This window comes from Crinia signifera, chromosome 5 (genome assembly GCF_055691185.1).
Source record: "Crinia signifera chromosome 5, ASM5569118v1, whole genome shotgun sequence".
Taxonomy (NCBI): domain Eukaryota; kingdom Metazoa; phylum Chordata; class Amphibia; order Anura; family Myobatrachidae; genus Crinia; species Crinia signifera.
The window spans coordinates 279,013,315-279,027,680 of NC_139221.1; the positions used below are offsets into that span (position 1 = coordinate 279,013,315).

The window sequence follows — 14,366 nt, forward strand, 5'->3', positions numbered from 1 at the left end:
CGCTGTGTTAGGAAACAAGTACCCAAATAACGAATGACAGTACAAGACAATTTAGGACAAGTACATGGCAAATAAGGATAGTTACATCAGGGGACAGGACACTGAAGCAATTATCAGGGTGGCAGAGATGTATATATTCTAAGAAAAGTACATGAGGAGAGAGGGCCCTGCTCGTGAGAGCTTACATTCTAAAGCAGGGGTGGGGAACCTCAGGCCCGGGGGCCGCATGCGGCCCCCGTAGCTGGTCTGAGTGGCCCTCCCACCCGCTTGGCAGCTTTGCCGGGAGTCAAGTACAGCAGAATTCTTGCAAGAGCTCGGTAGTTCTTGTGAGATTTCTCTTAATCAACAGCAGCCGGAGACTGTCAGTCCTATTCAGCGGCGGCAGCCGCCGGAGAGTGGGACAGCTGCAGCAGGACAATTTGTAAGAGAAATGTTTACTTATGGCCCCCGAAGGATTTTTCCCCATACAAACGGCCCTTGGCACAAAAAAGGTTCCCCACCCCTGTTCTAAAGGAAAGGGTAAGACAGACAGGAGTGACACAGAACGGGTAGCAGTGAGCATAAATAGGGAGTTAGGATGAAAGATGGTTGGATTTTATGCTTGTCACAGTCTACCTTCCTATTGATTGTATGAGAGGAAATAAAAAGTAGTACCAACTATGGCCTTTGTGTCCTGTTGCTTGTACCTGCTTGTTTTGATTTGTCACTCTTATTATAAATAAAGTATTTAAGTAAAAATAGTAATGCCATTTACTGCAGGCAATCAAGAAGGCTGATCCCCGCTGAGAGAGTACCTTTGCTAATGTATCAAATTAAACTGTTTTTCTACCTTAAAAAGACAATAATTGATTGCTCTGTAATAGATACAAATCAGAAAATGTTAAGTAATAAAATGTCTACAGTGCTTTAAAATGCACTGAACAAGGCAATGTCTACAGTGGTCTAGAGAACGGAAGCCTTGTTGTCAATCTCAATACTATCCTTTGCAAATGTAGTACTCAGGAAGCTTTGTATGCTCAACCTATAGAATGACCCTGAAGCCACGGAACAGAAGCCTAGATAAATACAGTATTGACTTATTAAGACAGGGGCACAAATGGGTTCAAATATTGTTTTGCTTCTCTCCAATGTATTTGCCTGACTGTTCATATGCCAGGATATGATGTAATTCCAGGCAACATCACAGATATGGCAGCTCCCAGAGGAGCAGTGATGCGTCCAACAACTAAATATAGTTGCAGACGCCGTTCTGTTGCCTGAGCTGGTACTTGCTATGTGAACTTTTGAAATGTTGCCTGGAACAAGTTTAAGTGGTGTTTTTTTTTTAAGCTTTTATTCTCCTTCATCTAGATAATGCATTGTCGATAACAAGTCTGTCCTTCGATCGTTCGTGTTTTAAATGCAGTTAACAATTACTGTAAACAAGCATATGCCTCTGGGAACGCGATGCCCCCGGGGAGCACGTATCCTAACTTTCTTGGCACTGCACTGGTTTTGTGTAGAACAAGGCAGACGTGCGCAAGAGCCTCAGGTTTATCGTAAAAACCTACATAGAAATGAAAATCAACTCAGACGTATTTCTAACTCTGGCAATAGCCTGATTACTTGATTAGTTGCACTTATATTTAATTAAAGATTTATCCAGAGCTGCCATCAGGGAGGGACTGTGGGGACTGGAGTTATGGGCCCGGACAGAGTGGGGGAGGGGGGCACCATTGGCTCCTACTGCCGATACCTAAACAGAGATGAACCAGGCTGCACAGAGAGGACTATTAAAAATAAGCCTTTATTCATGCTCCACCTATTTGTGATGTCACAATGTGTTATGTCACATGGCGGCGGAGCGAAGCTGTAGATATTTTTTGGGGGGAATTACCGTCTATTTTATGAGTCCCAGGCCCCACACTTTCTGATGGTAGCCCTGGGTGTAGCACATGTCATCTTGTCTTAATGCTGACAATCAACAAAAGTATATTCTGCTGGATAAAACAAGTCACATGCACAGTATTACCAACAAGCTGTTCTATTTTAATTCATGTGGAATTGTCTGAAGCTTCAATATCATGGAAAAAAAACATGGGAGAGAAGCATGTTGGACAATCTATCTGCATTCATTATATCATGGCTTATAAGGGCACAGCAATGCTTGTGGGTAATACAGTGCATGTGACTTGTTTTGGACAATAGGAATACTTTTGTATAATTTGATCGATTTTGAGTCCATTTTCAGTCCCCTTTGAGTCCATTTTTGTTTCTGTTGAGGGTAACACATTTAGAACTCAATTCTGCATAATATCAGAACACCGGGAGAAACCCTGGGATAAAGTAAGTAACTAGCAGAGGAGGGACGGAGGGAAAGTTTGGTATGGAATTAAAGGGGGTTTATTGTGTGACAGTAGCACCAAGGGTAGTGCTCTCTAGGACACAATTCCTGGCGCTCTGCAGTTAAGGTTTACTACTTTCAAGGGTGTGTATATTTAATTAACAAAACTTGCCACAGCTGCTGCAGTAACTCCTGTGGGCCCGTCAGACCCACAAAAAAAGAAAACTAAAGAAGGGGGTTGGAGTAGATTGCGCTGCTGTTTAAATGATTTCAATATCTGTAACACATTGGCTGTCTAAAAAGGAATGAATTGCGGACACACTGTTGCTTTTGGAAAAATGTTTATCACAAATAGGTAAATAAAATACAATACATATAAATATACAGCATATAAAAAAACAAGTCAATCTTTAAAAAGAAGAGAATGGGATCCCAATCAATTAATTATAATCACTTTGATGTGTTTATCAGTAGTAAATCTTCACTGATGGAATTAGTGAACATTAATCTCCTGCCATTTAATGAAGAATATGTTAGAAAAAAATCGGGCAATGAAACAAAGTTCCAGTTTAGGTGAAATAGTATCTCATTAGTAGCTGACTGATAGCTTATAATGGAAACAGTCACAAAATATATAGTATGCTCACCCGTGTAGCAGACCTCGATCCCCTGGATGTATTATGGGGAGAGGAAGGTAGTGTCCAGCAGCTGATGGCCTGCAGCTCAGGTGGAGGGAGAGCTGCACTTCAGCTGGGATGTGTGAGATAACTGATAATTTATCGGCAGATGGAATTAACTGTGGGCATATACTTATGGCAATCTACCCTGGAGGTCTCGATCCCCTTGAGGTAGCTACCTCAAGGGGATCGAGACCTCCAGGGTAGATTGCCATAAGTATATGCCCACAGTTAATTCCATCTGCCGATAAATTATCAGTTATCTCACACATCCCAGCTGAAGTGCAGCTCTCCCTCCACCTGAGCTGCAGGCCATCAGCTGCTGGACACTACCTTCCTCTCCCCATAATACATCCAGGGGATCGAGGTCTGCTACACGGGTGAGCATACTATATATTTCGTGACTGTTTCCATTATAAGCTATCAGTCAGCTACTAATGAGATACTATTTCACCTAAACTGGAACTTTGTTTCATTGCCCGATTTTTTTCTAACATATTCTTCATTAAATGGCAGGAGATTAATGTTCACTAATTCCATCAGTGAAGATTTACTACTGATAAACACATCAAAGTGATTATAATTAATTGATTGGGATCCCATTCTCTTCTTTTTAAAGATTGTCTTGTTTTTTTATATGCTGTATATTTATATGTATTGTATTTTATTTACCTATTTGTGATAAACATTTTTCCAAAAGCAACAGTGTGTCCGCAATTCATTCCTTTTTAGACAGCCAATGTGTTACAGATATTGAAATCATTTAAACAGCAGCGCAATCTACTCCAACCCCCTTCTTTGGTATGGAATTAACATTAACAATGTTCTCTATACCTCTTCCCAGCAATCCAAGGGAAGGGATTTTTTTTTTTTGCTTTTATAGTTTGCGTTTATCGCCCACGTTTTCACCGACAATCATGAACTTTTTATAGGGCATATTTATTACAATCTCGGATGCAGATGGGATGTGATCAATCTGACCAAATCCGCAATGTGATATTTGAGTACATTCCAATGATGTAACAAGGCATGCAAGGACTGAGTTGCGAGAAAGCTCTGTCCTGCAATTCCTTTAACTGCAGTTCTCGTAAAACTGGACATGTGCCGCTAACACCTGTGACCTTCATTTCCACTTCCACTTACCTGCAGCCAGGACCAGCAATCCAGGAGGGCAGCTGATCATCTGTTCTTGTGCTCCACTGTGACCCCTGGTGCTGTAAAGTAAGATGCCAGCTTCACAGCATCACTGCACCAGGAGTGTCAGCAGGAGCACAGCTAACTGGCTGCTCTTATGACTCACCAGTCCCAGGATGCATGCAAGTATTTTGTTTCAAACTATTTTTCTACACAGTGATCAGCTTGTAGTCTATCAGACACACCTGGCTGATCACAGGTGCCAGATAGTAGCACAGACTTCACTGCCAGCAGCCAGGAGAGAAGCCTTATTTATGCCATTTGAAGATAGCATTTTTATAACAGGACTCCCTCCACTATTTTATATATATATATATTTTTTACAATCTCTATTACTAAATTTAGGCAGATCACATTTTCCATTAAAAGTATGAGAAGGGCTTCTTTCTTTTAACTTATTCTTCTTAAATTACCTATAAGTACATTCAAGTGATACTAAAATAATGTAAAAAATGTGTGAAAACACCCTTTTTGTACATTATTCTAGTTCAAATAATTTTGATAGATATGCCCATAAATAATAATGTTTTTTTTTTCAATCAAGCTGAATGTTGCCTTGAGTGCAGCAGAATACAATGTACTGATCATGCATTGGAAAGGAAAGATACACTACATTTAGGTGGACACAATGGGGGAAATTTACTAAAGGAAATTTGTAAAAAATAGGTGTATTTGTATCCAGAAATACACTTATTTTTGACATTTACTATCCCGAAAATATGGCAATTCGTATTCGTATTGATAGCACATCAATACGAATACGAATTGCCATATTTTCGGGATAGTAACTGTCAAAAATAAGTGTATTTCTGGATACAAATACACCTATTTTTTACAAATTTCCTTTAGTAAATTTCCCCCAATACATTAACACTGTCATAGCTACTCACATAGTTGCCAGTATTTAGCATTCTTTTAAAGTCGTCTGTCATCTCGTAGTGTTCCAAAGCCAAGAAGAGAGTGTTCAGTACAATACAAATGGTGATGGTTAGGTCAGTGAAGGGATCCATGGCAATGAATGTCACCACTTTCTTGATTTGCACCCACAGTGTACAACAGTCCCAGATAAGAAACCTCTGGGCAAAATGGTTCCAACAAGGAGGACATTTCTGTCGGGATTCCTCAAGTTCTAAAAAGATATCAAACATATAAAACACATTTTTTTTTGTCTCAAATAATTTCGTACTGTCATGTATTGTACTGTAACAAAACACCAACACAAAAATATTACTTATATAGGGAGTTGATAGCAATACCACTGATAATCGGTATCCAATCAGTCACAATATTTGCTCATGGATTCACCCAGGACCCCAAAAAGCTGGTAAAAGCAGCCACTTTTGAAGCAAATGAACTGGGGCTGCGACAACAAAAAACACACGTTTCAATGAAACTGTTTTCGTGGATGTTTTTTTTTGGAGAGTCCCACATTATTTTTCGTTTCTAACTGGATACCCCATTTTTACGGGAGCGTGCACTGTTTGCTAAAAACCTTTATTGCTAAAGACGGCAACTGCTGCAAACTGAACTGTATGCATACGTGAGACATAGTTTTACTGTCACAGCAACCAATAGTGAAACATTGATAATACGATTAGTGTATTTTCTTTTCATCAAATTAAGTTCAGTTCAAGTTAATACAATAAAAAGATATCCTTTGGAGTTTTCAGGAGTGTTTAATAGTCTTGTGCCGTATTAGACTGTTTACACTACACATTGATGAGGGCCTCTACATAACAATTAAATGCAATTAATATCAATGGCATTTGTTGGCAGATATACAAATAGGAGATATGGTCATTGGGTCACCACCAAGTAGGTCAACAAGCATTAGGTAGACACCACTAGGTCGACATGCAGATAGGTCGACTTGAGTTTAGGTCGACATTACTTTAGGTCGACATGCCTTTAGATTAACATGGGTTAGATCGACAGGGTCATTAGGTTGACATGGGTCATTAGGTCCACATAGTTTTTCTTTACTGTTTTTTTGAGCCGACATGTGCCGACAGGCGGTATTTCATACCCTACCATCCACTAGGGCATGGTGGGAGAATAAAATAGTGTGCCCGAAGCATGGCGAGCAGTCGTGGTGGTACGTGTCAGTGTCCATGTCGACACGACATGTGCCGACAGACAATATTTAATGCCCTACCATCCACTAGGACATAAGGGTAAAAATAAATAAAAAATAATAAAAATAAAAAAACAGGCAGAAAACTAAGCAAATAGCTTGGTGGGCACCCAACTAACATACCAAAATACCAAAAACCCATGTCAACTTTTTCACTGTCGACCTTACCCATGTTCACCTAATGACCCTGTCGACCTTACCCATGTCGACCTAGGGACTCTGTCGACCTTACCACTGTCAACCTAATGACCCTGTCGATCTGATGACCCTGTCGACCTAACCCATGTCGACCTAGACTCATGTCGACCTTCCTGCATGTCGACCTAATGACTGTCTAACAACTTGCTGGTGACCCACTGATCCACACCCACAAATAGTACCTTTTTGGATGAGGACATAAAAGTAATGTAATGCTCTATGTCCAATCCCTACAGACACTATTATTTGGTAATAGATACACAACATCGCAGACGGGGTGCTGCTGGTCAGAAGAGCGTCATTGACATCCTGCTGATACAAGTCCTGACAGGGGCTGGGTAAGTACTGTATACCTGCTCTCTCTTCCATCCCCACTAACCCTCCCTACCTAATGACTAAACCTAATCCTCCCTCCCTTAAAGCCTAGCCCTAACCTTCATCCTCCATTAACCCTAAATACCTCCTCCCTCCAGTATCGAAAACTATATCCCCCCTCCCCACACATAGCCTTAAGCTAATGGGCCTGATTCAAAGTTGATTGCCGATCAGCAAACTCGTAGATCGGCGATTATTGACTGCACATGCGTACCGTACGGATTGTGCAAGCGCAAAGGGAAATAGTGACTGAAAAAAGCGTATGGATCCGTAAACGCAAAGCGGGCGGAGCTTGACTGACAGGAAGCTGGCGTTTGGGGGTGATAATTAGCAGTTTTATGGGAGTGTCCAGAAAAAATGCAGGTGTACGCAGGCATTTTAATGGAGGGTCTGTGATGTCAGCTTCGGCCATGATCAGCTTGTCTCAGGCGCAGAGTTGTGGAAGTGATGTCAGGATTCTGGCACTGGCATCCAAATCGCTGGCATGGTAAACGCATCCCATTATTTGTACAATCTGCCGCTCTCCAGATGTAAGAACCCAGCTCCCTACTCACCAATAAAAATCTAAAATAGTTTTCATTACATTTTCTGTCTTAATTTTAGTCCCAGATCAGTAATTCTCAAACTTGACCTCAGGACCACAAACAGTTCCTGGTTTCCAAGTCGCCCAGCAGAAGCACAGGTGTATTCATTACTCCCTGACACATTTTAAAGGGATTCCCTCAGAATGACTGGCGGTCAAATTGCCAGCAGTCAGAATACCAACACCAGCATATCGAAGGAAGGAATCCACCCCTCGTTTCTAGCAGCCTAACCCTCCCCATCCCCCCATGCACCCAGCAGCCTGAACCTAACCCCCTCCCTTAAAACTGTGTGAAAGATGCCCCCCCCCCCCCCCTGTCAGTGCCAAAACCAAACTCTCCCTCCATTCAGCCTAACCCTAAGCTAATTAGGAAAAACAATTTGAAGGCTATCCAGACTTAAGGTCGATAGTAATAGGATCAACAGTCAACAGTCCACTATTGGTCAACCTGCATTAGGTCAACTTGATAATGGTCAATAAAGTAAAGTAAAGTTCAGCATGAGTTTTTTTAAACTTTTTTTATACATTACTATCCATGTGGTCTGCCAGTGAGAACGGTAATGTGCACTGTGACACCACAAAAAGAAACTCATATCGGCCTTTTCTATGTTGACCTAGACCAGGGCCGTAACTAGGGGGGGGCTGGGGGGTCACGCGCACCAGGCACTGGTGGGGGCACTGTCAGGTCCGGGCGCTGTCAGGTCCGGGGACAGCCAGCGGAGGTCCTGTGACAGGCAGCGGGGTTCCGGGTAGCCGTTGTAGCGGCAGCTTGACTCTGTCCGTCTCTCCTACTAGCGCGGCGGTGGGAAGCGCTGATGACTTTGAAAAGACTTGCCGGACGCTGATTGGTTGAATTCAGCCAATCAGCGTCCGGCAAGTCTTTTCAAAGTCATCAGCACTTCCCACCGCCACGCTAGTAGGGATGGCCATCGTTGCCTTTGCCATCGATGGTTGCCATCGATGGCAAAAGTGCAACAGCCCATCGATAGTGTATAACCATTCTATGGATAACCATCGATATTTTTGCATATCGATGGTCATCCATTTTCTCTGATTGAGTGGCCTGTGGGCCAATCAAAATGTGGGGGCGGGGCTTCGCGGGTGTCGGGGGCGGGGCTATGCTCCGTGTCCCGGCACTGTGGGGAAAAAGCAAAAACGAAACTATTCGTTTAAGCTTTACATCGATGGTGGGAAACCATCTGGTTCTCCCCCATCGATGGCAAAACTATTCAACATCGGCCATAAACCATCGATGATTTCTAATCATCGATGGTCGATGGCCATCCCTACGCGCTAGTAGGAGAGACGGACGGAGTCAAGCTGCCGCTACAGCGGCTACACCAGTCCCCGGAACCCCGCTGCCTGTCCCCGGACCCCCGCTGGCTGCACACAGGAGGTATGCATGTTGTCAGCGGGGAGGGGGGTGGTCTCCGGCGATGTTGTCAGCAGGGAGGGGGGGGGGTCTCCGGCAATGTTGTCATTGGGGAGGGGGGGTCTCCGGCGATGTTGTCAGCGGGGAGGGGGGGTCTCCGGCGATGTTGTCAGCGGGGAGAGGGGGGGGTCGTCTCCGGCGATGTTGTCAGCGGGAGTCGTCTCTGGCGATGTTGTCAGCGGGGGGGGGTCTCCGGTGATGTTGTCAGCGGGGGGGGGCCCTCCGGTGCCATGGGCAAGGCGGTCATTTGCCCCCCCCCCCCTAGTTTCGGCCCTGCCTAGACACTGTCAACCTTTTGAACCAACCCCCTTTGAAATATTAGCCTATTGACAACTGTGTATGTATAACGTGGACATACAAGATCAGAAATGACTGCTACAGTATGTATTGCAGTGATTGTGGTAGTACCAACTGCGGTGATTGTAGCAGTATCAAGTCTTAACAATGATCAAAAATATGAGCCAACTTTCTCAAATTAAATAATACTCATCATTTCATAATATGATGATTAAAAATTGCCTGTATCCTACGCCTGGAAATACATAATTCAATCAATCTGAATAGCAGACTGAGAAATATAAATAAATAAAAAAATTCTACTATCTCTTTTTCCCCCCTTAGATTTATTTTTTTTACATTTTTTTTTTCTAATTGATCTTTTGTAGGATTGAAGGGTCTTTGTTTGAAAACAGCCTTGAAGGATGCCTGATATTTGGGTTTAAAAAGTCTTTACAAATGCACTGTCCCTGTCAAGCTTCAACTGCTACAAAGATAAAATAACTGTGGCAATCATCACTGGGATACACTTAAGACTTCATCACATAAACTGGGCAATTATCAGTGAGTCACCGGCCGCATTTCCACAGTAAATACTGAAAATTCCGGATGTGCGATTCCAAGAACATGTTTTTTATTTAACCCCTTGAGTGCCAAAGTTGCTGAGAGAGATCGTCAAAATATCCACTTAAAATGCCAGCATCGTTCACAGCGCTATATTTAACTACATTTCAATTAATTGACTTGGCTGTATATGTATTTATTTAGGCTAAAAAGAAAACAGTTGCAACGCTGGCATTTTTTAGCAGATATTTTGAGTTTCTCTCACAGCAACGTTGGCACCCAAAGGGTTAACCCTTAACAGACTTTAAAATAAAGCATAACGAAGAAAAATAACCCCTCCTCACTTCCCAGGTGCGGATGACCAGTAGTGCTTGGTAGCGTTGGTCTTTTATTGCTAGATAGCACTGTCTCCGAGTCCCACGAGCTTGCTGTGTACGTCAGGCAGGTTGCCTTTGCGGTGTCAAATGTTGTACAGCTCCTGCTCCGGCCAGCACGCCGATTGCAGGCTCCTGCGCTTGTACCTCCTAGTTGGAGTGCGCGTGTACTCAGCTCTAGTGTGTGCTAGTAGTTACTCAGTTCTCCGTGTGTGCGGCGGCTGCGGGGAGATGTTCCGTGCCAGCTGTGTTTGTCTGCAGCAGGGATCGAGATCCCGGGAGGAAGATACAGCCGATTGGCCGGTAGATGTTGCCGGTCTGGTGCCGTTAGTATGCCCCTTAGATCCTCAGCTGCACTTTTTTTATAGAGAACTCCTCACAAAGACGCGTTTCGCCACGCTCAGGCGGCTTTGTCAATTCCTGAATTGCTGGGTTGGTGACATGTAGACCTAATTCGAGGTGCGGTGTGAAGCACCAAAGCTTAGAACCTGGGTCGACCAACCCAGCAATTCGACCCAGGTTATAAGAAGGGTTAAACCTGAGTCACCCCCTCTAAATAATGGACGACCTGGGTTTAATGTGAAAGTGTCGGAACTGGGATCGAAATCACAGGTCTGACATGGCTTTGGGATGTGAAAGGGATATCAGTACGCTCCAAAAAAATCCATATATAGGGAATTTTGAATGGGGAGATGGATATCAGGGGTTTAACCAATTAAAACGGAATGGGATCATTCGTCAGACTGCATTTAGGTCTACAGTCATTAGGTCGACCCCACTAGGTCGACTGGCAGGAAGGTCGACCTGACTTAAGGTCGACATGGGCCAAGGTCGACATGACTTAAGGTCGAATTTGCATAAAGGTCGACATGAGGAAGGTCGACTGGTCATAAGGTCGACATGGGTTTTTCACTGTTTTTTTATCCGAATGTCGACACAGTCGACATGGACACAGTTGGCAATGAGAATCGGACCCTCGCATCGCTCGCTTCGCTCGCGATGCTTCGGGCACGGTGCCTCGCTGCGCTTGGCACACTATTTTATTCTCCCACCACGCCCTAGTGGATGGCAGGGCATGAAATACCGCCTGTCGGCACATGTCGGCTCAAAAAACAGTGAAAAACCCATGTCGACCTTATGACCAGTCGACCTTCCTCATGTCGACCTTTATGCAAATTCGACCTTAAGTGATGTCGACCTTGGCCCATGTCGACCTTAAGTCAGGTCGACCTTCCTGCCAGTCGACCTAGTGGGGTCGACCTAATGACTGTAGACCTAAGTTCATTCTAATAGATGACCGCATCCCATTAAAACAACACAGCAAAATTCTGCTCTTTAAAAACATATTATTCTGTTCATATCATAATTGCAAAAGCAATACGCCGAGCTTCACTTTATAACCTTGAGTACGATGTTAAAAAAGCAAAATCCTCAATAACAATCACTATTTTCCTATTGTTATAATAATTGTGAAGGCTCATATTACCCAGAATTCATTGCAAAACATGTGGCTTTAATATGATCAAGGTCAGGGTGCTCACAACAGAGAGAGATCAACTGTAACTGCGATCTAAATGGCACAAGAACGTTTTCAGCACAAAAAGCGCTAACAAGTAAGAGAAAGGGGAATCTCAACATTTTATGCAGCCAATTCTCTAACCTACAAAAGATACTTAGATCATTCATCTGCATGAAAATAAATTAACTCACCAAGTTCTCCAAAAAGTGAGTCAAGTATATAATGCATTTAAATGTATATTGTGTGTGTTAAAAGGCACACGCTGTAGTCATAATGTATTAAGCTCTTGCGGCACATTTTAATGAAGGTACTGTACATTATCAAAATATTATATAAACAACAACTTCCTTAGTAAACCCTTTAGTAATACCAGCAACAGTTGCACAATATGAGACAATACTGTTAAGGCCCCCATACATTAGTCCGACTTGTCCTAGGGACAAGTCGGACCTGATTTCACCCTGCAGCTCCCAGGGAGGGGGAAACACGATTAGGCACTTGATGTGCCAAGGTTTTCATATGATAAATCGCATGGATTTATCATATGCAGTCCCCAGGGAGCTGCAGGAGGAGGGAGCCATGCGGGGGACATCAGCGGGTGGGGGATGTCGGCTAATAGAGAGCCGAGCAGGGGGAGGCTGCATAGGGAGCCGGGCAGGAGGAGGCTGTTGTGGTGGGGTGACAGCGGGAGCAGGACGCCGGGCAGGGAGGATGACGCTGGCTGCCGGGCAGCGGCGGGAGCCGGCCCGGGAGGAACAGATAACTTGATAAAAAAAAGCCCATACAGGTGACTAGCAAGCCATTGATTGGCTTAGACCTCTCAGCCAATCAATGGCTTTCTAGTCATCTGTATGGGCTTTTTTTTTACCCCAAGTTACCTGTTCCTCCCGGTTCCCTCCGCTGCCCGGCAGCCAGCGTCATCCTTCCTGCCCAGCGCCCTGCTCCCGCTGTCACCCCACCACAACAGCTTCAAGTGCCTCCTGCCCGGCTCCCTATGCAGCCTCCCCCTGCTCGGCTCTCTATACCCAGCATCCCCCACTCGCTGTCATCCCCCACACGGCTCCGGGGCTGGGCTGCACATAAGATTTAGCAAATCTTATGTGCAGCCCGTCCGACCTCCCGACCCCGATCCGATGTGCACGGAACCGCGCATCGGATCGGAGGGGGTGTCTGCAAGTGCGATTTGGGCCGATTTCACGGCCCGATTCATCTGAATCGGGTGAAATCATGCCCAAATTGCATAGTGTATGGGGGCCTTAAGTTGTGAATACTATTAAGGAAGTGCAAATGTCTAGTACAGGGGTCCTCAAACTATTTTGCTCTGGGACCCCATCAGACAATAAAAATAATGACAGGACCCCAGCAAGTTATTGCAGAAGGTCATCACATCACACGTGTAGTCAGCAGACAGCACATACATGGCAGCATTGTGGGGGCACAGAGTGATAGGAGGAGTCTAATATACCATAACCCATCATATCACATGTGTAGTCAGCAGTCAGTACATATATGGCATCATTGGGGAGGCACAAAATGATGGGAGGAGTCTAAAATAACAGACAATTCAACAGATTTTTCAGACTCCTTGAATCACTGACTGAGATTAGAAAAGTCATCAGCCTGATGGTCAGCAACATAAAGTCGCGACCCCATGCTGAGAAGGTTGGGACCCACTTCGGGGTCAGGACCCACAGTTTGAGAACCGCTGTAGATCGAGCGATGGTTTGCAACCATGAATGCCGCTACATATGTAGGCACATGTGCAGCCGCTTGGTGCGAGCGTGGGGTGGTGCGGGCGGGGGAGTGGGGTGCCGGCGATGGGTTGCACCCATGGGAATGCCTAGCGTTTCATAGGCATTCCCATGTAAATGCGCCAGTGATGCGGGTGCTGTCAGCTGACTGCCCGCTACCCGCACAGGGTGCTCGCAGATGTAAGTCACCAGAGAGGTGTCTTACATCTGCGAGCACTGTAAAAATCATTAGATAGTCAGCGACCATCGATTGATTTCCTCCCCGCATGCAAGGCTGCAAACGGATGTTTATACTGAACATTCATTCACATGCCTGCGGGGAACTCAGCGAGCGAGGGGACGTAAGCCATTCATGCGAGTGGCGGGCAGCGTTTAAACCACACACAAAGCTGTGAATTTCGCACCTTGTCTTGTGGAACAGAAAAACGTCCTAAGCCTGAATCCCATTTCTTTTGAGCGTTGGACTTGTGAATAACCACAAAACCTATTGAAGTCTTTTGCCAATATGATATATGTCCTTTAGAGTTGAATTGCGATATTTGTGTGAAACCTTTTTTGGGAAATTGTATCTGTGATACATTCTGTTTGGGGATTGATTTCCACTAGTGTTCAATTTGATAATAGTGGAGGAGTTCAGATTGTGGTAGAAGAATTTTTTTTGTAGTTGTGAAAATGGCAGAAGATAACGCCCTTCCAGTATGCCCCCAAAAACATGAACCCCCGGCTGTCACCCAGCCAAAGGGGAGCTGTATAATGCTAAAATAGATGTCACTTTGCGATCTCTGAAGCCAAATCGGAATAAAGATCTCTGTATGTATGACTGATTTAATCGATCAAATGCCTTTATTTGTCAAGGGACAATAGGAGATGGCTCTGGTTTGTATCTAAGGAATCAATTAAATTAAAAACCCTGCGAGTATTATCGGATGTTTATCTTTTCAGGACAAAACCTGTTTGGTCCGGGTG

At 44.4% G+C, this 14,366-nt stretch overlaps 1 protein-coding gene across 7 annotated transcripts in view; it reads right to left on the minus strand.

Annotated features, from left to right (window-relative positions):
- The window catches only part of LOC146081108 (sodium channel protein type 5 subunit alpha-like), a 388,187-nt gene that overhangs the window by 114,959 nt on the left and 258,862 nt on the right, over positions 1–14,366 (minus strand). For all 7 annotated transcript variants that reach the window (XM_083189076.1, XM_083189080.1, XM_083189078.1 and 4 more), the window contains exon 14: positions 5,085–5,323. In XM_083189076.1, coding sequence (XP_083045202.1) covers positions 5,085–5,323 — 239 coding nt within the window. The remainder of the gene's footprint in view (positions 1–5,084; positions 5,324–14,366) is intronic.